Source organism: Mesocricetus auratus, unplaced genomic scaffold (assembly GCF_017639785.1).
Source record: "Mesocricetus auratus isolate SY011 unplaced genomic scaffold, BCM_Maur_2.0 Super-Scaffold_100003, whole genome shotgun sequence".
NCBI classification, from domain to species: Eukaryota; Metazoa; Chordata; class Mammalia; order Rodentia; family Cricetidae; genus Mesocricetus; species Mesocricetus auratus.
Genome location: NW_024429188.1, coordinates 41905182 through 41927560, shown reverse-complemented (window position 1 = coordinate 41927560; position 22379 = coordinate 41905182). Strand labels below are relative to the sequence as shown.

Below are 22379 nucleotides of genomic sequence, written 5' to 3'. Positions count from 1 at the left end.
CCACCTACAACCCTCTTTCTCCAGCAAGATTTTAACACGACATCTGTCAAATGGATGAAAAAATGACTTCTCTTTCTCTTTGCCTTGCCCACCCACCCTCTGGCTGTGGTGTTGATGATTATAGAGCTGTGCATGTGGGTGGTACAGAGGACAAATTCTTCATGCAGTTCTAGTCCCCTCCTCCTACCCTTCTGGAAGCCTATGGGATTTCTAGCCAGGAAACTCCAAGACTGAAGTTCAAATCACAGACTGGGAAAAACTGAAGCCCAAAGTACTATTCATAGTAACCCAAGAAAAATAGTTTAGAATTCGGCTGTGGATTTTAAGATCGTTTTAGGTTACCTAAGTGACTTGGCACTGTTTGAGCTCCTCTGGCTCTCCTCTAGCAACAACCAGATTGAAGCTGGAAGCAAACAGGTCTTAATGTCCTAGAGAGAAGCAAAAGCAACACTTGTCATTGTTTCCTACGTTAAAAGTGGGTTTTCTTGCCTGTCATCTTTTTCTTTCTCTGATGACCACAAGATACATATGTTGATCTGTAACAAAATCCAGTGTAAAACTGAAAATGAATTCTAGAAGCCAACTAAATTTAACAAGCCTGTAAGCCACTTGCATACATATTGTATAAACAGATTATGTGGCCACATACTGTGTTTTACAACCTGGGGGAAATGCTAGCTCTCTTACTGATCCACTTGAGGGCTTGCCTGGTTTTTAGGACTCTTGTTAGTCATAGAAGTTTAAAAAAAAGAGGTTAACAATGCGGTTTATTGTAGACTAAGCAGATGTTTTATAGCTTCTGCGCAAGTGATATCATTTGTAGAATTACACTCGGCTTGACAACTTCAACTTCTCCTAGTTGTTATTTTCACCTTACCCTGAGTAGAAGTTATTAAAAGAGGCAGAGGGAGAGAAGATACTGGCTGCGGTTATCAGTGAAAGGATTGAAGAACAGGTGATCCAAGATCACAATGGAAGCAGCAGCCTGGCTATGCTGTATCAGAGGCACAAATGTTGGATGGTATCATCTTATAAAAGTCAATCTGGCATTCCAGGATGGGATTGTAGTTCAGTGGCATAGCACCTTGGTTAGTATATGTAAGACAATGGGGTTGATCCTCAGCACCACATGAAAAAAAGAAAAAGAAAAATGTTCTTGCCCAATTAGAACAAGAACAGGATTCAGAGATGGGACTGACTTACACAGAGTTTTAACAGATTGATGGTGGAGAGTTACTAAATCTTCATGAGCACAAAGAGTGATATCAGCAAGAAAAATTGAAAAATACATCAAGCTACTCCTTAAAGTGTCTTGAAGAAAGAGGAGCATGTGGAAGGGGGAAAACTAGTTAGAGGCAGCTTGAGGTGATGAGGACAAGGTCTAAGAAGGGGTAGTGAAGGTGAAGGAAAATATAGCAGAGAGGCACATACAGAAGAAAGAAGTCCAGTAGAATTTTGTAAAGTAGGAAAACTTTGGAAGGAAAGGAATAGGACAAATTTTACATTTCACTGGAGGTGACAACAGGCATTTGGAAGGATGGAACTGGAGGCATATGGGAGCTAATGTCGTGATAAAGAATGATTTCTCTGTGGCCCTAAGTAGAGAACAAAACCAAAATATCTATTGATTTTTTTATGGGGCAGCCAAAGGCTAAGGTGTAAAATCCATTTCTCGGTTTTTCTAGCCATTCTGGGAAAATGCAGGCGGACGCCTATGCTTTAATGTAATGCCATCTAATCCCTGCATGGGTTCTCATCTTCCTCAGCAATGAACCATAAAAAATAACACATACTGATTAAGCCCAAAAGAAAGAGTAAGGAGAAATAAACTGCAAAAATGAAAAATTTGTCCTTTATCTCTTGAAGAACGAAAGTGCTAATCTCAACAGAATGCTCAGAGTGAGAGGGAATTGAAGGGTCTATTTAGTTTCAGTGTCTTGACTAATTAAAATATTAGACAGAGGGCTAGGTACATGACTCAGTTGGTAAAATGTTTACCATGTAAATATGAGGAACTGAGTTCAGATGCTAGCACCTGCGTTAAAGGTTGGTTCTGGGTCACACACTTGCAGTCTCCTTCCTATGGCAGTGAAGACATGAGGTCTCCAAAGCTTGCTATATAGCCACTTGAACTAAATTTGTGAGCTCCATGTCAAAATAAGTTCTGGGGAGATGGCTCAGCAGGTAAAAGCTCATATGGTAACTTCAGTGCCCACTGATTCAGCACCCTTTTCTGGCATCTGAAGACACCCCCACACATGTGCATATACTGCCATAGACACAAAGAGTAAAATAAGGTGTACCTGCAGACTTATACACACGCACTTGCATACATACACACACATACACACACACACAAAAACACACACACACACAAACACACACACACACACACCCCAAAGAGTTATTCAGTGAGTAACTGGCAAGATTTTTCCATTAGCTATTTGGAGCCCTTTTTATATACCATGGTAGTTCTTAGCTGTTATTGCAGTAGCCTGGGTTATAACTTGTCAGAAAATGGGGATGATTGGTTCTTCAACACTTTTGGCTAAGTAGTCAGCATCTATTTACAGAGCTGTTTTAAAAGGATAGCTTATCTACTCTGAGAGAACATAAAATCCTAGTCTTAGATATAACCTTAAAGGGAACCAAGAAATGGAACACGGCTCTTGTTTGTACTTATCTGTTGAGAAAAGGGATCATCTGAGGGGAAAAGGACAGACAAAAATTCACAGGGAGGTAGCAGCCTCCCTTCATAGCCTTCCTTTTCCTGCTATGTATATTTCTAGAAGGAAGACCGTGCTCAGTTACCATAACAACAGTTGGAACATTTGTTTTTCTTTACAACACATAGGGGTTCATGTTTAAATTTACTTGCTGGTATGTACACCACGTGCATGCCCGGTGCCTGTAGAGGTGGCTAGAGAGCTTTGGATCCCATGGAACTGGCATTACAGATGGTTATGAACACTCTTGTGTCTGGGAATCAAACCTAGGTTTCCTGGAAGAGCAACCAGTGCTCTTAATTGCTGAGCCATCTCTGCAGCTCCAGTAGTTGGGTTTTTAAATGTATTCTGCTTCTTGATATTAAACTTTAATATTCTGCTAGCCAGTAAGGTTAATAATTAAATATCTATTATGGGGGGTATGTTGTTTAACTAAAGGGAAAGAACAAACAGAATAAAACGAGTGATATAGTTTTTGAAAACTGAGCAAGGGCTGTGATCCTAGGACTCTGTATCCTTTGTCATTGCAACCTGCCATTGGGTATACATTTTATATGATCATAAAGATTCTCAGACATACACCCACCACTGACAAAAGCCGTGTAGATAGAGAACAGTGGAGGCAGAGAAGCCAAACTACATGGTAGCATAGGGATTTTGGGGGAGAATGAATCATCAGGAGATGAAAGGACAATCCCTGCCTAGATGAGGGAAATCTACTAAGTCCTCCATGGATCGACACTGTCAGGATCATATGAGTACTTGTTTTAAATGCAGAGTCTCAAGCCCCAGTTCAGACCTACTGGATTAAAATAAGCCTCTCTTCATCCTTTTATTCATATCCAAGCACATCTTTAGATATTGGAAGCACTATGTGCCCCACTTATTGGTAAATCAAAAGAACCAATATGTATTTGGTGCTGCTTCCAGCATGCCTTGAGAATTGAAAGCTAATTTGTTAGATACCACAGGAGTGCTATTCCATGGCCTAGAAATATTTGTAGCTAAGCATCATCTCCTAGCTTAATATTGGGATTTCAGGATGAAGAGTGGAGGCAACTGGGAATTAGGACTTTTGGTGGGAAGCGAGGCATAAAGTAGAGGGAGAATAGAGAATGGAGTTCCTGGTAGAGCCACTCCCAAATGACTTTTCTTGGCTGTATTTACAACAATCTGCTGCCAGCTCTATTTCAATTTGTTTTTTGGCTATTCTTCTAGTCCCCATCTCCCTTTGTTATTAATTTTTGAGGTTTATAGCTTTTTCTCATAACTCTATCCTCTGAGACAAATTTCTTGGTTTCTATAATTTCTTCTAACTCCAAGCAAAGACTTTCTATCTCTCTTTTCCTCTGACTTCTCTTGAAATTCCAAGTTATTTTTGAATACAACTGACTACCCTCCCTCTACATTTAACACATTCAAAGGTATATTTTCATCAACTTTTCTCTTTTAAAATCTTTATTGTTTCCTAATAATTCTTATGCTTTAAAAGCCATTCTTAGGTTGGATATCCTCTCTTCAACGTTGACCTCATTTCTTTCAAACTAAATTAAAATCTCTTCATATAACTCCACTTTATTTAACCTCACTCTTTAGTCTCAAATACCCAGCTATTTTCCCCAGCATACATTCCTATCTTATCCTTTAAATTATACTCCAGTGCTCCATAAAACCTTTGTGGATCCCAACAACTATGCATAATACCTCCTACCCATGAAGCCTTCTAGGCTATTAAATCCAAGGCTTTCTAGGCATTGTGTATCCATCATGCTAATCCACCCTTTCTGTAATCTTGTCTTTTGAAGCAAACATTATCCTGTTTCATAGATGAAGAAACTGAAGTTCAGTGCTGCATAGCTGGAGTCTCTTGCATTTGGCTTTTGTAAAATTGTACTCCTAAGTATCCCTTTTGCATGCTGACAGCACCATTTTGGTTTGTCCCTTTGACTATTCCATTTTTCACCTCATATCTCTACTATTTTCTAAAGTAGCAAAATCCAGAATCAAAGGTAGGGTTTCATGTTGTTTGAAAGGCTTTTTGATATTTAAGTATGAATAACCACAGTGAACAGATCTGTGCACACAGCAGGTCATTGAATGCATGCTGGATGAAAAAAGAATGTGTAAGCACACATAAATGCATGAAAACCTTGTAGCAAATTAAAATTTAATTGTGTACAGAAAAGGAATACATATAAATTAACTTACTTTTATTCAAATGCCCAAAAGGTAGGAGAAGAGCATTCTTTTACTCGGACAGGTATTTATAGTAAACGAGCATAGGAACCACATATAGTTTCAAGCCCCTCTGGATTCATTATGTTCATGACACCTCTGCATACACAACAGCCAGTTCTTGGCTCAGTGTTTTATAACTCATGCAGCAAGTAGGAGTGTAGAACCACATAGCATAGCTTATGAGTTAAAAGTAGATTCTCTAGAGAAAGGCTATATCTGCATTTGAATTTTGTTTTCATAGATGGTGTCCTGAACAGAGGGTTGGTATTCAAAGCTAACAAACTGTAGACATTCAATCAGAATCTGGGAATATAGTTCAAACCATAAACTCATGGTCCTAGGCTTGGTCTATTTGGGCTTATTGTGCTAATTTAACAACTCTCATTTGGGACTTATCTTTAGTCCTTATCTATAAATATTTATTTTATTGACACTGCTTTTCACACCCCTTTGACAGAATACTTGACAGAAACAAAGTAAGGGAAAATTTATTTTGGTTCATGTTTTTTAAGGATATAGTCTTATCTTGGCAAGAAAGGCATAGAGACTGGGTTGGCTCTTTCTAGAGCAGCAGAAGTATGTAGCAGTTTGTTCATGTCTTGGCAGGCAGATAAGTACATGGAGGGCTTGGGTTGTCATTAGAAGTGTGTTTAATTTTCAAGGTCTGCCTCTAGTGACCTACATCTTCTATCTAGGTCTAATGTCCCACAAATTCCTCTAAAAAAGCATCACAAACTCAAATAACGTTTTAAAACACATAAACCTGTGTGGAGCATACTACATTCAAACCATAACAACCATTGACTAGCAATTCTCTTTCTCCATTGAGACCAGAACTAGTAGAAATCCATTATTTTTCTTTGGAAGAAAGCAAGATCAACCTAAAAATGAATCTCATCAGAGAGGAGATTAACAACTCCTTCCTCAGTGTTCTTTAAGACTATGTATTTTTATGATAGCATTCTATAAGTTCAGTATAAGTAAGCCCATATTAGTGGCACGGTTTGATGGTTCTGAGGTCTAACGACATGTTTCTGTAATTTATTCATTGTTACTGTCTGAAAAACAAGTTTACTTCACTGAACCTCGATTTTCTCATCTTCAAAACATGGCCAGTAGTGAAACACAGCTCATTTAGTACAGACTGTGCAATATGGGTGGTGAGAAATCCTTTTGTGAATAGTAAAGCACAAATTATTTGAAATAAAAGGTCCTGCTGGAGATTTCCACACTGAGGCTTCCTGTGCCTGGCTTTCTGTGGTGAGCATACAGGTTAGAACCCCGAGCAAAGAAGTATGTCTTCAGCAAAGCCTAGGGGATTTGCACACCTTAACCAAGTCAGAAGTGCAGATGTGTTCATATGTGTGTAATGTTCTTCTGCATGTTCATTTCCAGACTGGAATGTAGCATTCATTCTCTGGACAATGCTATATGACAGGCCTGTTGGAGAGGGTAAATATTCTACAAGTGACAGTTTCTGTTGTCTTTGAAATGTTTTCTCCTTGGCCTTATGGAACTATGATTTCCTTAGTCAGATGTTTCTTCTTCAAATATTCTCATGGAAAAACTTATTTATAGAGGACACGTTCAGTCATTTAGTATGGAGAGAGTGTGATTGAGGTTTTTTGCCAGGCAGGCCATATGTTATTTAATTCCAAAATGTGCCTCTACACATGCTGGGAAGACCAATAGTTACAAGGTAGAAGAATTCAGTGAAAAATGAATATATAACAGTGGTCAGGAGCTAGAGAAAGACGGTCTAACTCCCACTCCATCCTGATTTATAAATGAATGTCATGACTATATGTGTTTTTGTTCATGTAAATGTGGTAATGGAATAGATGTTTTCTTTTTGTTGTATGGCACCTAGTCCTGGTTTGTATGAAATTTAGTGGCCCAGGTTAAGATCAAGGACTCTGCCTTACTGAGTGATCTTTAGTTTCTGACCTCATTTCTTTATTAATGTTATATTTTTTAATCTAGTAAATGAAGCCAACACAAACTCCCTAGCTATGCCACAGGCCAGCTGAAGAATTATTTTGTACGTCTAAGCCAGATTTTAGTTTATCATGCACAGCACATCATAGGAAGCCATACTCAGTCACATTCACGATTTATCTAAATGAAGTCAAGCATGGGTGAGGGTAGGAACTATAAGACTGGTGTCTGTTGTATGTGAAGAATGCCATATTCTCTTAGCACATGGGAAGGCATATAGTAGAGTTAAATAATGTACTACTAATTCTCAATTGGTCAGTTTCAAGGAGGAGAGGACAGGTAAAGGAACACAAAGAACTGAAAACAAGTATGCCTGCATTTCATTTTAGTCATTGATACTAGACTTTTTACTTTAAAGATCCAGGGCTTCTTAAAAGCACCGAGAAGAGATAGAATAGAGCTTTGGCTATTTGTTTGTTTTCACTTTGGGAAGAGAAGTTCATGAAAATAGATGAAAGCATGATGCTTTGCCCATATGCGCTTGCTGAGTCTTTCCATGCACTGGCTAACAGAGAAATGAAAGCATTGTTTGTCTTATAGTCTGGTATAGCTTGCATGATGGTGTCATTTCCCCTTACTGCCACATCTCACCACTGGAACATGTAAACTTTTCCATTAAAAGTAGAGCATTTTGGGTGAGGGAATGCTTAAGTAGACTAGTCAGATGTATGGACTGAACACATTCTCATTTTGTCTCCTAAGCTGATCACTGGAGATTCCATCGTTAGTGCTGAGGCAGTATGGGATCACGTCACCATGGCCAACCGGGAGTTGGCATTTAAGGCTGGCGACGTCATCAAAGTCTTGGATGCTTCCAACAAGGATTGGTGGTGGGGCCAGATCGACGATGAGGAGGGATGGTTTCCTGCCAGCTTTGTGAGGGTGAGTGTCAACCTTCACTCTGCTCTTCTCTTATTAGCTGCCTTACTCTGGCTTTCCCTAAACGCACTCTTGTTCTACTCATTCCTCTCTTGGTGGGTTTTCTTTTGTCTTTCTCTTTATCCCTCTTTGTCTCTTCTTCTCCCTCTTTTACTTCACTTCTTCCGCTTAATTCTATGCCTTTCTAATTTTTAGACCTTTCTTTTATCTCTTGTTTATTTTGGTTTCATTCTCTGCTGCTCACTGTTTTATAAATCACTTCCTTTGTTTGATCTTTTTCTGTCTAGATTTGACTTGAATGGTTTTGAAGCTCCCCCAACCTCTATGTAGCTGTGATTTTTGCCTTCCTTTTCCTTTTTTTACTATTTACTGTCTTTATTTTCTATATCCCCGTTTTGTGATAGTTTCTTATTCCAGATACTTCTTATCTCTTCCACTCTTCATTTTTGTTCTATTCTCTTCTCTTTTCCTTACATCAGCTATACTTCTTTCCCCTTTCTTTGTTTCTCTCCTTGAAAGAAGTATGAACACCATTATGTATTGTTATAACCTTCAACTGTTAATGTCAGAATATATACTCCTCTTCTCTAAGGGCAGAAGCTTACTAATTGCAGGTCTTACTTCTTATAACAAAGTCAAATGGCTGGGATCTAAGACATGCTATGTATGGTAACAGGTAGCCTGTAAAGGTTTGGAAGGCTTTGGGTTATTTGCTGTTTTACCATGAAGAACATGCACATTATAATGGTACTCTGTGAGGCCTCTGTTTCCAGGAGGTCACCTTTTAGCAGGTTGCTGTGGGGTATTATCTCGGACACTATCAACTTATAAATCACTGTTAACTGTCTCCTTCTATACTGAGTGTTTTCTAATAAAATATCTAGTCCTTTATTCTCTGTTTATGTGGCTTGTTTTGTTAATGCCTTGAAATGTTGTCTGTTTCCCAATCCAGCTTTACTGTTTGATGATTCAGTCCCTAAAGTATTGAGAATAAACCCATCAATAACCACAAGACTTAAGAACTAATATGAATCCCTATGCACGTAGAGCTTATGCCTCTTGTGCTGTCTAACCTCTCTTTTTAAAAGAATGATTAAACTATACTCAAATATTAATATGTTTTCTTTTTAGAGAGATAGACCATGGGATGAGAAGGAACATTGAACAAATCAGGATGGCTTGGGGAAGTGAATGGCTGGGTCACAATTGAGAATAACCATGAACAAGAACTGATGGTTTTAAGCTCAATGCTAAAAGGAATGGTACTTCAGGCACATATCCCCAGTAGCCATTTTGTGAAGAATCACAAAGAACCAGATTAATAAAACCCAGAATCCAAATTAAACCCGTCCCCCTCATTTATGGTCTAATCTTCTGTAGATACAGTTTTCCAAAGAAGACATGAAAATAAATGGTCAATAAATAATCTTTCCAAATGTTCAACATTCTCAACCATCAGGAAAATGTAAGTCATTAGTAAAACTACTTTAAAATAACATCTCACCCCAGTCAGAATGGCTAACATCACACACACACACACACACACACACACACACACACACACACACACACCACCACCACCACCACCACCACCACCACCACCACCACTACCACCACCACCACCACTAACACCAACAACAACAAACCTTGAAAAATGCTGGTAAGAATGTGAGAAAGAGGAAGTCTATGATGAATAGGAGTATAAACTTGTATAGTCCCTATGGAAATGAATATTAATGTTTGTTAGCAATGAAAAATAGAACTATTACCTAATTCTGGATATATACCTGTATTAATTAGTTTTCATGGCTGTGTTCGAATACCTGACAAGAAGGAACTTAATTAAGAGTTGGTTCATTTTGGGGTATATAATCCATCATGACAGGAAAGGTATATGTTATCATTTGCTTAAAACACCAGACTAAAATACATTATGGAATTACTCCATCTTATATGTTTTAAGCCATCATTGAGGGAAACCAGGGCAATAACTCATGGGAGGAACCTGGAGGAAAGAACTGAAGAAACAGACATCGTGAAGGAATGCTTTTTACTGGCTCACTCAGCTTGCCTTCCTATGCAACTCAGGCCCAAAGACCTAGTGATGGCACTACCCCCATTGACTGGTGCCCCTCCAGCATCAGACCTCACAGACAAGGCACAGCCCTATCTGATCTGGGAAATTCTTAAGTTGAGATTTCGTCTTCCTTGATGACTCTAGGTCTGTTTTACTTGAAAACTGAAGCTAACTGTGGCAGCATGGCAACAGAAACACAAGACAGCTGTTGTCCCCAGTCAGGAAGCAGAGAAAGATTAATACTGATGCTAAGTTAATTTTCTCTTTTTTATTCAGCCCAAGAGCCTAGCCTATGTCATGGTGCCACTTACATTCAGGGTGAGTGTCCTCTCCACAGATAAACTTTTCTGAAGACATCCTAATATACATTTCCCAAAGTATATTCTTAGAGGGCGATTAGTCACCATAATACCCAAAGTAGTTTCAATTCTACCACAAAGATATGTGGACATCCACCTTACTATTGTGCTTCACTACTCATAATAGCTTCAAAAAATAGAACCAGTCTTAATGTCTATCAACTGATGAATTCGTAAAGAAAATGGGAAGAAAGCATACACAGAATGAGATTTTATTTAACTGAAATAAGAGTGAAATCTGCAGGAAAATGGATGGAACTAGAAAACATTATGTTAAGTAAAATAAACCATACTCACATACATGGGAACGTATGTAATTCATGAAACTAGAAAAAGGACGATGGGAGAGGAAGAAGAGCTCTTAATGGAGCTATGAAAAAAAGACAGTAGAATACATATGACATGAAATCAGAAGGGTATATATTATAGCAAGAGGATGAGCAGGAGGATTCATAGGGTAGGAGAGAGACTTGAGGCAGGAGTGAATATAAGAATAAAGTATGTATGAAAATGCTATAATGATACCTGTTACTTTGTATGCTAAATGAAAGAAACAACTGTAGAAAGAGGGGATTGCCCCACTAAAATTCAAGCTAGCTTAGTAAGACTCTTTAAAAAGAAGGTAATTAGAATATTAAAAGAAAAGAAACACCAAGATCAGTGGTTCTTTACCTGTGGGTTGTGACCCCTTTGGAGGTTGTAAATCAGGTATTTACATCACAATTTGTAACAGTAGCAAAATTACAGTTATGAAGTAGCAATAAAAATAATTTTATGGTTGGGGTCACCACAGCATGAGGAACTGTATTAGTCACAGTATTAGGAAGATTGAGAATCACTGCTCTAGATTCTTCTGTGTTGTAGGTAGTTTGTAAAAATGTTGGTTATGTTTTTACTAGAAAATATACAATGTAATAAAAGACACAGATGTATTTGAAGTTTTCTAATAGTCACAAGAAAAAGTAAAAAGTTAAAAGTGATATTAAATTTCATATATTCCAGTTTATTCAAAATATTCTAGAATATCATATAATATCACGATAAAATTAATAATGATATTTTGTCATGCTTTTTGAAATAGGGTATGTATTGTATATGTTGGACATATCTCAATTCACATTAGTCAGATGTGAGAAATTACTACTTTCTCAATATAGCATTCCAGGAAATTGCTCACTCACAAGACTACTTTAAAAGTACTAATGCTATATATATTGCAGAATAGTTGCCCAATTCATTGGAACTCACTAAAATCTGAGACTCAGTAATATTTTATGAATGGATTCCTAGGTTAAACAGCATATAATAAAAAGAAAGTATAGTAAGAAAGAAGTTCCTTCAAACACCATATCAAATGGATACTATTGTACATCATCATGTGAAACTGATAACTGACATAGTGAGAAATCTCCATTCCCTACCTAGATATCTCATTTTTTTGTGAACACCAAGTCCTAGGATGAATAATCAAAGGTATTTTGTGTGATTCTGTTCAAGCTAGACACTTGTTAGCATGTTTTAAAAAAAGGGTGGAGAGTCTGAGAAACCAAAATTTTTGCCTCAGTCCTGCCATTAGATGAACAACTTAATTATCTTCCTATGCATCTTTAAAGTTCAGACTTCCTTCTTGTAAACTGAGCATAATGTTCCTTGTGAAATGCTTTCTAAGTTGTGATATTCTAGGTACATGAAAACAGAAACTATGTGCCATTAAATTCTGGAAGAAGTTATTAGATATATGTCTTCTCTCCAGTCAAGTCTATCTCCCTCATTATTTAGAATCTTATTCTTGTATGTATCTGTTCTTGGTTTCATTTCTTTATGTAATGAGAATGTGGCTTCTAGGAGCAACACAGCAGTAAATGTACCTTCTTATCCGTTGGTCAGGTTAAGTGAATCGGATCATGCTGAATATCACTGCCCATATCTAGCTAAAGAAATCTTTCCCTGCTTTCCTGGGCTTGTTTCCCTGGCAGCTGAAAACAATCTGCTGGCACATGATTGTGTTTCTTAGTAACCCATGGTAGGATTTTTTTTCCCTGCTAGGAACCAATTTGAAGTCATTCAGTCTGTTTTCCTTTGATGCTGTGCAGAAAAGGAGCCTTTGTCCTGACACTGGGCCATGGCCTGGGGAGAACATATGTTACGGCAGTTTTTGTATAGGGTTAACAAAACGCCTTGTTATTAATGAATGGTGAGGGCTGTGTCACAAGGCACAGATTTGTTCAAAAAGTAAATAGTTGGCCAGCAAGGTGATTCAGCTGGTAAAGGCACTTACTGCAATGCATAGTGACCTGAGTTGGATCTCTGGAACCCACAAGGCGAAAGGAGATAAATAACTTTGACATTCGCAACTTGTTCTCTGTCCTCCATACACATGCATGTGTACTGCCCCAAACTCACTCCCCAATGAATATATTTTTAAGTTGTATAAATTTCCTCCTTTTATTGTTTGTTGTGCTTATTTTTAGTTCTAGATTTCTTTTGGTATCTCACTTTCCTGAAGGTTGGACATAAAAGGATTATATGAGGCTGGGAAGATGACTCAGTAACATGCCTGCTGTGCAAGCATGAGAACCCAAGTTTGGATCCCTGGAATCCATATAAAAACAGGGAATAGCGGAATGTGCCTGAAATTCTGGGTTATCAGGCTAGACCAGTGGTGGGGTCCAGGGAAATATGTGGATCAACCTAGCTGAATCAATGACCTTCAGGTTTAGTGAAAGACCTTTCTCAGTAAAGAAAGATAGGAGCAATTGAGAAAAGACACCTAACACCTATCTCTGGCTTCTGTGCATGCTTGCATACATGAGCATACATTGATAATAGTAGACACATATGTCACACCATATACCATACACGCATGAGTCTGCACACATGGACACCACACACATACACACACACACACACACACACACACACACACACACACACCTCTGACCTCCATACCTGAGTAATAACACATGCATGTTAATACAGATACACACAATAAATAAATATTAAAAAAATTAAGATCATCCAAGCAGGTTCATCCCTTATTTTTATATACCCCAGAGTTACAGAAACTCAATTTTTTCCTACTCAAGAGGGAGACTATTCTTTATATTGTTATTCCTTCTTGGTCTTAATATATATATATATAATGCCTCTTTTTATAGCCCCAAAGAGATTTGAGTAAAGCTTTCTATCTATATGAAACTTTAGACTCATTCGATTTAGAGCAGGAAGGATCTGTGTTAGCCAGAAGTGGCTAACTTACATGCATACAAGAACCAGGCAGGTACTTTTCCCAAATGAAGCAGCTTGATTCAAGAGTTAAGTTTCCAACTGGCAAATCCATGCCTCAAATAAAAGAAAATGTGACATTGGATGGTTCCAACATGATATGATGTTGGGACAAAGTCCAATGAAGCAAGATCTTCTAAGTTTTCAAAAAAAAAGAATTAAAATTTTATGTAGAAGGAAAGATGGTTCAGTGGTTAAGAGTGCTGCATTTTCTGAGTACCTCAGTTTGATTCCCAGCACCCTCTCCAGGTAGCTCACAACTTTCTGTAACCCGGAACTCCAGTTCTACAGGGATGTGATGCTTCTGGCCTCTTCAAGTACCTGAATTTATATGCACATTTTCACACACATGATTAATAGTAAAAATGAAAAATACTTTTAAAATAATTTAAAATTGCATGTAAGAACTGCCATATAGGTTCACCTTGGACAGGAATGGTCATTGGGTCCACTGCATGTGAGTACAACCAGCTGGGCTGACATTGCTGAGGGTTTGGGTTGGCTACTGCATCTTGAGTTTGTGCTAATGATCTGAGTCCCTGGAGAGAAGACCCACTGGGCTAAGTCTGGAAGGGGCCTGGAGGTAACCAGGTTGCATGATGAGTGCATTTTCTCAGCCAGATAGTTGAGAGACAACCAGGAAGTCTGGGTTGCTCGCGTTTGGGATGAGCTCTCAGGGAGAATAAGGTGTTACTTCTTGAACTGAGGATGCCTTGAGAATGCACTGTTGGGCTTGTTGAGATAAATCCAAATTGTCTGAAGGTAAGGAGCAGCTTGTACTTGAAGTAATTGTTCCTTGTACTACTTGGAAGTGAGCAAAGAGCTGAGTTGGTTCCTGGTAAGACCCAGGGAAAGGAGGAGACCAGAGGTTGAAACCCACAGTCCTATGCTGGTCACTGGGACCAGAGTTTTCTAGGACTGTAAATTGTCTCATCTATCACAAGGATCTATCAGTGGATAAGAACCCCAGAAGCTGGAGGAGCCAGAATAGAACATAACTAAGAGTACATCTGCCCATACAGGCCCACTGGTATATAACCCCAAAGGTGTTCCTAAGGTACTCCAAGTATCAGAGATAGCCACAGGCTTGTCTTTAGGAGCTCTTCCCTAAGGATTTTCACCAAAAGTGCAAACTTGAACCCTAGAACTTTTTTTTGCTTTTGTTTTTTAATTCTTTTTTTATTTCTAAATTTAAATTAGAAACAGTTGCTTCACATGTCAATACCAGCTCCCTCTCCCTCTCCTTCCCCTTCTTCCACACCCTTCCACCAATCCCCACCCCTTCCCCCAATCCCCACTCCTTTCCCCAGGGAGGGTGAGACTATCCATGGTGGGTATCCATAGTCTGTCATTTCATCCAGGTCAGGGCCTAGGCCCTTCCCCAAGAGGCCAGGCTGAGAGAGCATCTCTCATTGTGGGATGGGCACCCAAAGTCCATTTGTATGCCAGGTCCCATAGATTGCCTAGGCTTCCTCACTGATACCCACATTCAGGGGGTCTGGATCAGTCCCATGCTGGATTCCCAGCCATCAGTCTGGGGTTCAAGAGCTCCCTCTTGGAACCCTGGAACTTTTTATATTATCTGGTTCTAAAGAATGGCTGGAGAAGGAAGCTGAGACTTTAGCACTGACACCAGGAAAAGGCTGGTGTGTGCAGCGTACCCAAGGGTAGTGATGTGTACCCTGACACACACTTGGGACATTTATGTCTGCTAGATATGACTAGGATATGCACACTTAAGTCCATGACCTGTGTCCAGAGTAACATGCTTGTGAATGAATACAATTTCTGCTTTCTATCCTGGGTCAGCCTGTGAGAAAGAATGCTCAGGGTCCACATGGCTTTGACCATTCAGGCATATATGGGGAGGTACGACAGAGGAGCAGTGGTTGGTCAGGAGCTAGGCTTCTCCAGGTCTTCCGTAGTCAATGATAAGGGTACAAGGCCTTATTATGTTACCTGTGGTCAGAGCCTGGTGTGGGGGTTGCCTGCCAAGTAGCAACAGTCCAGATTTTATATGTTCATCCAGATGTGCTGGTGTCTCTCTACCCAGGGACATCCAACTACAGCGACTAGGACCTGACCTTTCACCCAGTAGCATCCTTTAGGATTAACAACCGGGTCTGAATGCCTGATCGGGTCTGCTATGGGGCAATAGTGAGTAAATAGCTGTACTCTAAGCAGAGCATAAGAGGCATCCAGGAGGACGCCAGTCCCATGAGAGAGGTCCACCTCCTCATCCTGCTTTGCTGAACTTTCTCACAAAGTCTCCCCTAAGGTCAAGTCTAAAACCCTGCTTGTGAGGTTTATACACCTGAGCGCTGGACATAGTGTTCTAGGGCATCAAAGTTGTTGGATGGAGAATGTGCAGGTGGTCAAGATAGTGGAAGTTTGAGCTCTCTATATACTAGGGGTCTGTGGAAGAACGTACATTGACCTTGATGCTTGAAGCTGGGATCTGCTGTGTTTGGAGATTTTGAACCATAGGAAGTCTTGTGATTAAAGGGCAAGTTTGGCAACGAGGAGGTACTCTTACTTTGTTTGTATGTACTGAGCCTTCACCTACTGGAATTCAAGATTAGGCGAGAAGTCCTAGGGCCTTTTACCTGAGCTGAACTGTGCTGCAGGTTCTCCTGCTTTCTGTCACCTCTTTGTGATTCCTCCTTTTCAGACCATGCTTGAATCTTTCCAAGGTGCCCTTATACTGACCATGCTTCTTTTTGCTGACATTTTGATCAGTTGTAGTTTTCTATAACGGTTTCCATCTATTACAAAGAGAAGTTGCCTTGATGAGGGGTAACCTGACTGTGTGAAGATAAATATTTAGAATGCAATTAGGCATTTCGCTGGTTTAGGAAGGTCTTATAGGTTCTCCTCCAAGATTCATGACTTGACTAGTACCAGGTAGTGGCTAGGTTTCTGGGACTAGGAGTGATTTCTGTCTTGGAGTGGGTCTTAAGTCCAATTAGAGAACTGTTGATTACCATCAAGTTATGTGTGCCACTATTACTCCCTTAGGATTATTGCACCATGGTAATTGTTGATGGAGTTCAAAAGTGACACAGCTGGGTAAGACTATTGGCAGCTTTCCTCCTGAGGAAGATAACACAGCCTCTTTTGGTACCATAAAAGCTACTCCTCAGGTCATAGGCTTTCAGGTCAGATCCAGCTTGGGTCTTTCTTTTTATAAATTGTTGTTATTGTTGTTTGAGGTAAACTCTCGCTGTGTACCCTAGGCCATTTTCAAACTTATCATCCTTCTGCCTCAAAATCCTTACTGGTTTTATATCTTCTTGTGATGGTCTTCAAATCTGTAAATATATTACAACTTTTAGATCACAAAAGTTTGGTACATAATACTTTAACTTTCAATTCAAAATAAAATTTAAAACTTTTCCTCACGATCCATTTCTCTCACGCAGTCTTAATGGAATCGACCACTGTCCAGTACCGGGTATACTCATCAGTGCGACTGTATGCATCATATTTATGCCCTGTCCCTTGATCTTTCAATCTTATAAGATATATTTGTCCTCCTAGCCTCTTTTTAAAAATTCTAGTTTCTCTCCTATTTTCTCCTATCTACCTTCACCAGCTGTGGTTTAATTTTGAGAAATTAAAATTGTGACATTTATTCTGTTTTGGAATTAGATTAAAATTTGGTGATTTCTTGACAGTGTGAGTCCCATATCAGAAACCAATAAAAATCTTTGTAGTCCAATGGAGCTATACAATACTTAATGACAGACATATGTCTAGAACTATGCTACACTTTCTTCAGTATAACATAATGTAATATGCCTCAATGTCTATTCAGGAGATAATGTTAATATATCCAATTTTAAGTTTTCTGTTTATTTTTAATGATTTACTAATTTACTTTTACTATAAGCAACATTTTCAAGGTCTCTTGGTCTAAGGCAGAGAACATTTATCCTGACCAAAGCTACTTGTATATATTGCGTAGGAAAATTTTAGAATAGTGGTTCTCAACATGTGGGTCATGATATCCCGTGTATCAGATATTTACATTATGATTCATGTAGTGGCAAAATTACAGGTATGAAGTAGCAATTAAGTAATTTTATGGTTTTAGGTTACCACAATATGAGGAACTGTAATAAAGGGTCAAAGCAGTAGGAAAGTTGAGAACCACTGCTTCAGAGGATATAAATTTCCAGGTTCTAGACTCTCCTCTCTATATAGGAAATATGTAAGTGAAAAGAAAATGGATAAAGACAGCATGCAAAAAACAAACAACAAAAAACCCACTAAGTTAATAGAGGCTGCAAAACAAATTTTCCTATTAGCTCCATTTACTTCAAACTACATACAGAAACTTTCTTCTAAAGTTCCATGCTCAATATGAAATCATTTGAATTCTAGAGTACTACTCTGAAAGACGGATTTAATTTGCTTCATGTTTTATATCTAATGCTTACAAGTGGTGGGATCTTGAGCATATTTCTTTTCATTTTCTCTTGTCTATGATGTGGGGCCAGAGACTGATGCTTTTTCTCATATATCAGAATCTGAAATTTTAATAACATGATATATTTTGATGTAGGCTTTTAAAATAATTTTTTCCTACGCCCCTTATGGGGAATTCTAAGGCTAGTAGAGCAGGCTGGAGTGATTCTCTCTCTCATATATGTACACACACACACAAACACACACACACACATATATATATATATATAAAACATACACACATATACATATCAAGCATTGAGAGATGTACTAATATATGGGTATCACTATAAAGCTTTAGAAATCAGTTTGTCCATTTAGCAGAACAAAAGTACCATATTCTCTCTTAGGGCTTAAATCCTACCTAGTCTCAGGTTTTTTGCTTCATTAATAACAACAGTCATGAGTTTAGTCTTGTGGAACTTAAAATCCAATCAGAAAGTAGTTGGTTATCGCCACAATATTTGTGCCATTCTTGCTTCAGTGGGCATATCTTGCCAGACTACTTTAAATCTAGCTGCCAGGGTTTACAGCTGGGTAAGACTGATTATTTCATTTTTCCCTAAGAATCATGCATACAACTTTGTAATACTATGAGAGCTAACCAGTAGGAATGAGGTTTTGTATCATTACTAGCTTTATTTCCTCCAATATTCTATGAATCAAGTATATGGTATCCTCAAGAATAGGGTCCTACCAACTAGTCCTGAATGGTAACCAAAAGAAATGACAGTGACCTGTAATGACCAAGTTGACCTCATCCCAAAGATTCAGGGGTAGTTCAACATACACAAATCAATTGATGTAATCCACCACATAGACTTGGGTACAGAAATAGAATGCTCATCTTATTAGACACCAAAAAGGCCTTTGACAAAATTCAGTATCTCTTCATAATGAAAGTTCTGGTGAATCTAGGGATAAAGGGAACATATCTCACTATAATTGTAGCAATATTCAACAAACATAAAGGGAACATATATCGCTGTAATTATAGCAATATTCAACAAGTCCACAACCTACATCGTAGAGAAAAAGTGAAAGTATTTCCACTAAAATCAGGAATAAGACAAGTATTTATGTTCACTCTCTTCAGTCTTGTTTGATATAATGTTTAGAATTTCAGATAGAACAAGAAAGCAAAAGGAGATAAAGAGTATACAAATAGAAAAATAAATATCCATATTTACAGATGCTGCTATACACAAAAGAACATGAGGATTCCACCAAAAACTATAACTGTTAAACATATTCATTAAAGTAACAGCATACAAAATTAACTCAAACATTGATGGAATTCCCATATACAAACAATCAGCATACTAATAATGAAATCAGAGAAATAATTCCATTCACAATAGCCTAAAAATCTTGGGGGGATAATTCTAATAAGGGAGTGAAAGACTTATACAATCAAAACTTTAAGAGACTGAAGAAAGAAACTGAAGAAGGTATCAGAAAATGTAAAGAACTTGCATGGTAGGTCCAATATTGTGGAAATGCTCATCCTACCTAAAGCAATCTTCAGCTTCAATAAAATCCTCATCAAAATTCCAAAGCAATTCTTCACAAGAATAGAAAAATCAAAATAAGGATAGTCAAAACAATGTTGAACAGTAAGAACAATGCTGCAAATATCACCTTCTCTGATTTTAAATTGTACTACAGAGCCATAATAGCAAAAATACAATAGACACATAGATCAACAGAATATAATTAAAGACTCACAAAAAGAAGCTCACATTCCTATAGTCTTTTGATTCTTTTTTTAACAAAGGGGCCAAAAAGCCCATGTAGGAAAGGCAGCATAACAAATGCTGCTTAGCAAACTGGGTAGCTGCATATAAAAGAATGAAACTAAATCCTTGTCTCTCACCCTTCACAAAACTCAACTTCAAATGTATTAAAGTACTCAACATAAGGCTCAGTGGCCTGGGCCTCTGGCGGTGGAACCAGTATTTATCCCTAGAGCACGAATGGACTTTGGGAGCCCACTACTCCATGGAGTGATACTCTCTCAGCCTAGATACACAGGGGAGGGCCTAGACTCTGCCCCAAATGATGTGGCAGACTTTGATGATTCCCCCATAGAAGGCCTCCCACTCCATGGGAATGAATGGAGGTGGGATGAGGGGGTTGGTGGGGGAAATAGAAGGATGGGAAGGAGAGGGAACTGAGATTGATATGTAAAATGAGATTGTTTATAATTTAAATAAAAATATTTTTAAAAATAAAAATAATTAAAATAACCCAAACAAACCCTAAACACCAAGAAACCAATCCAGTTGAAAATTGGGGGCTGCAATTAAACAGATTGTTCTCAAAAGGATTAGTAAATAGTTTGTGTTTAATGTTTAATGATCTTAAGCGTCTAGGAAATTCAAATTAAAGCTACTTTGAGATTTCACCTTAGCCCAATCAGAATGGTAAGTTTAACAAGAACAAAATGACAGTAGATGCTGGCATAAATATGGGGAAAGGAAACACTTATTCACTGATGGTGGGAGTGTAAACTGGTACAACCACTATGGAAATCGGTGTGGATGTTCTTCAAAATACTGAAAATAGATCTACCACATGCTCCAGCTGTACACTCTTGGGCATAACCCAAAGGATTTTATATCCTACTACAGAGTCACCTAGTTATTCATGTTTATTGCTGCTCTGTTCACAATAGCCAGCAATGTTTTTTCTTACATCTTCAATTCATTGCTTATGGCTTAGGGTGGGTTTGGGAGATTTCCTTTTTAGACCAAGCTTTCCAGCACTTCTCCTCATGAAATGCGTATATATGGCAAAGACCATTGGCTCAGGAGATTATTTTTCTTGGTTGGAATTAGACCCTTCTCATTTATTAATAAATACAGTCACTATATTTTGTAAACTAATGATTTAACAGCTCCTACCGAAATCTTTTCAAAATTATGTAATGACTGACAGTATATGCATTGTAGAGGAAGCATTCCACAATAGTACTGCTGATACAGCAAACTTTTAAAGCTAATTTCAGAAATAATCTGTTTATTTTCCCTTGTTCACACCCTCCGCTTGAGAACAGTCTCTCTTTCTACTCAAGAGTCTAGAGTCAGATCAGATCTTCAAGCCTCTCCTATCCTCAGGCTTCTAGACTTTCAGTTTTTTTGTTTGTTTGTTTGTGTTTTGTGTTTTGTTTTGAGACAGAGTTTCTCTGTGTAGCTCTGGCTTTCCTGAAACTGGCTTGGTAGACCAGGCTGTCCTGGAACTCACAGAGGTCTGCCTGTTTCTGCCTCCTGGATGCTTGGATTAAAGACATGAACCACCACTGTCTGGTGACTTTCAGCTTTTATTCATCATTTGGATCAGAATCAGCTTTTTGCTGCTTCTAGTTGAATATTTCCAAGGTTAAATGGACATGCAGAACTCATGTTCCATCTCATCTGGTCACTTGTACAAGGACATGATCTTCTCAGAGGTCTGAACATGCTGATAATGTCAGACTTTCAACTTAATAGTAATTGTTTTGTGACTAATGGTCCTGCTGCATCTGTAACCGGATAGTGTGCTTTTTTGGCCACTTGGTTTCTAGAAAGAGACATGATGTTACTGCAGTAGTACCTTAGCACTTAGCCTTCATTTTTAAGCAGCTAAATTGTAGACAAGTACAGTACATAGGAGGCCAAGAACAGATGTATCAGCAGCAGACCTATAAATTTTTCCCGTTAGTCCAGCCCTTCTATAGTTTTTGTACAAAGGTTAGATGGTAAAATACAGAGGATAGTTTGGTAAGAGATGTAATTCTCAGAGTTGAGGTGAGGAGGGATCACATGATTTGAGTAGCCATTAGAGAATACCATAGCCTGAACAAAGAATACCAATAGGTGAAAATATAAGCAGAGTGTTGCAAGAGAACACTTGGTAGGAATCAAGCCAAATTTGAGAAATCTGTACCATCTGCATGATAAGAGTGAGTGAGAACCTGGTGGTCCTACCTTCACTAAGATGGCAGCCCAAAGCATACTTCAGTAGGTTATTATTATCCCCTAAGCTGGCACCATCTGCCCCTAGAATTATGAGGTAACATCTGAGAAAAACTTGTCCTGTGTGTATAGTCAGTGAAGGATTTAAGAAAGTATTTTTGTAATTGATTTCCCACATTCATCAAATCTTATCATACTTTAAAAACTATCTCCCTCACAACCTGTTTCTAAACAATTTCTTACACCACTAACAAGGGAAGAATTATAGCCCAGGCTAGGCATATTGATGTCCTTTCTCATGACAAGGGTTCCTAAGGTGACACTTGGTTTTAAGAATTTTTTTTCTGTATCTTAGTCAAAAAAAAATTCCTGTTTTCTGGAAGATGAGTAA

The 22379-nt window shown here is 38.4% G+C and overlaps 1 protein-coding gene across 6 annotated transcripts in view; it reads left to right on the top strand.

The window, feature by feature from the left end:
* The window catches only part of Arhgef9 (Cdc42 guanine nucleotide exchange factor 9), a 157834-nt gene that overhangs the window by 55584 nt on the left and 79871 nt on the right, over positions 1 to 22379 (top strand). For all 6 annotated transcript variants that reach the window (XM_013121343.3, XM_005081140.4, XM_013121344.3 and 3 more), the window contains exon 2: positions 7665 to 7844. In XM_013121343.3, the coding sequence (XP_012976797.1) occupies positions 7665 to 7844 (180 nt within the window). The remainder of the gene's footprint in view (positions 1 to 7664; positions 7845 to 22379) is intronic.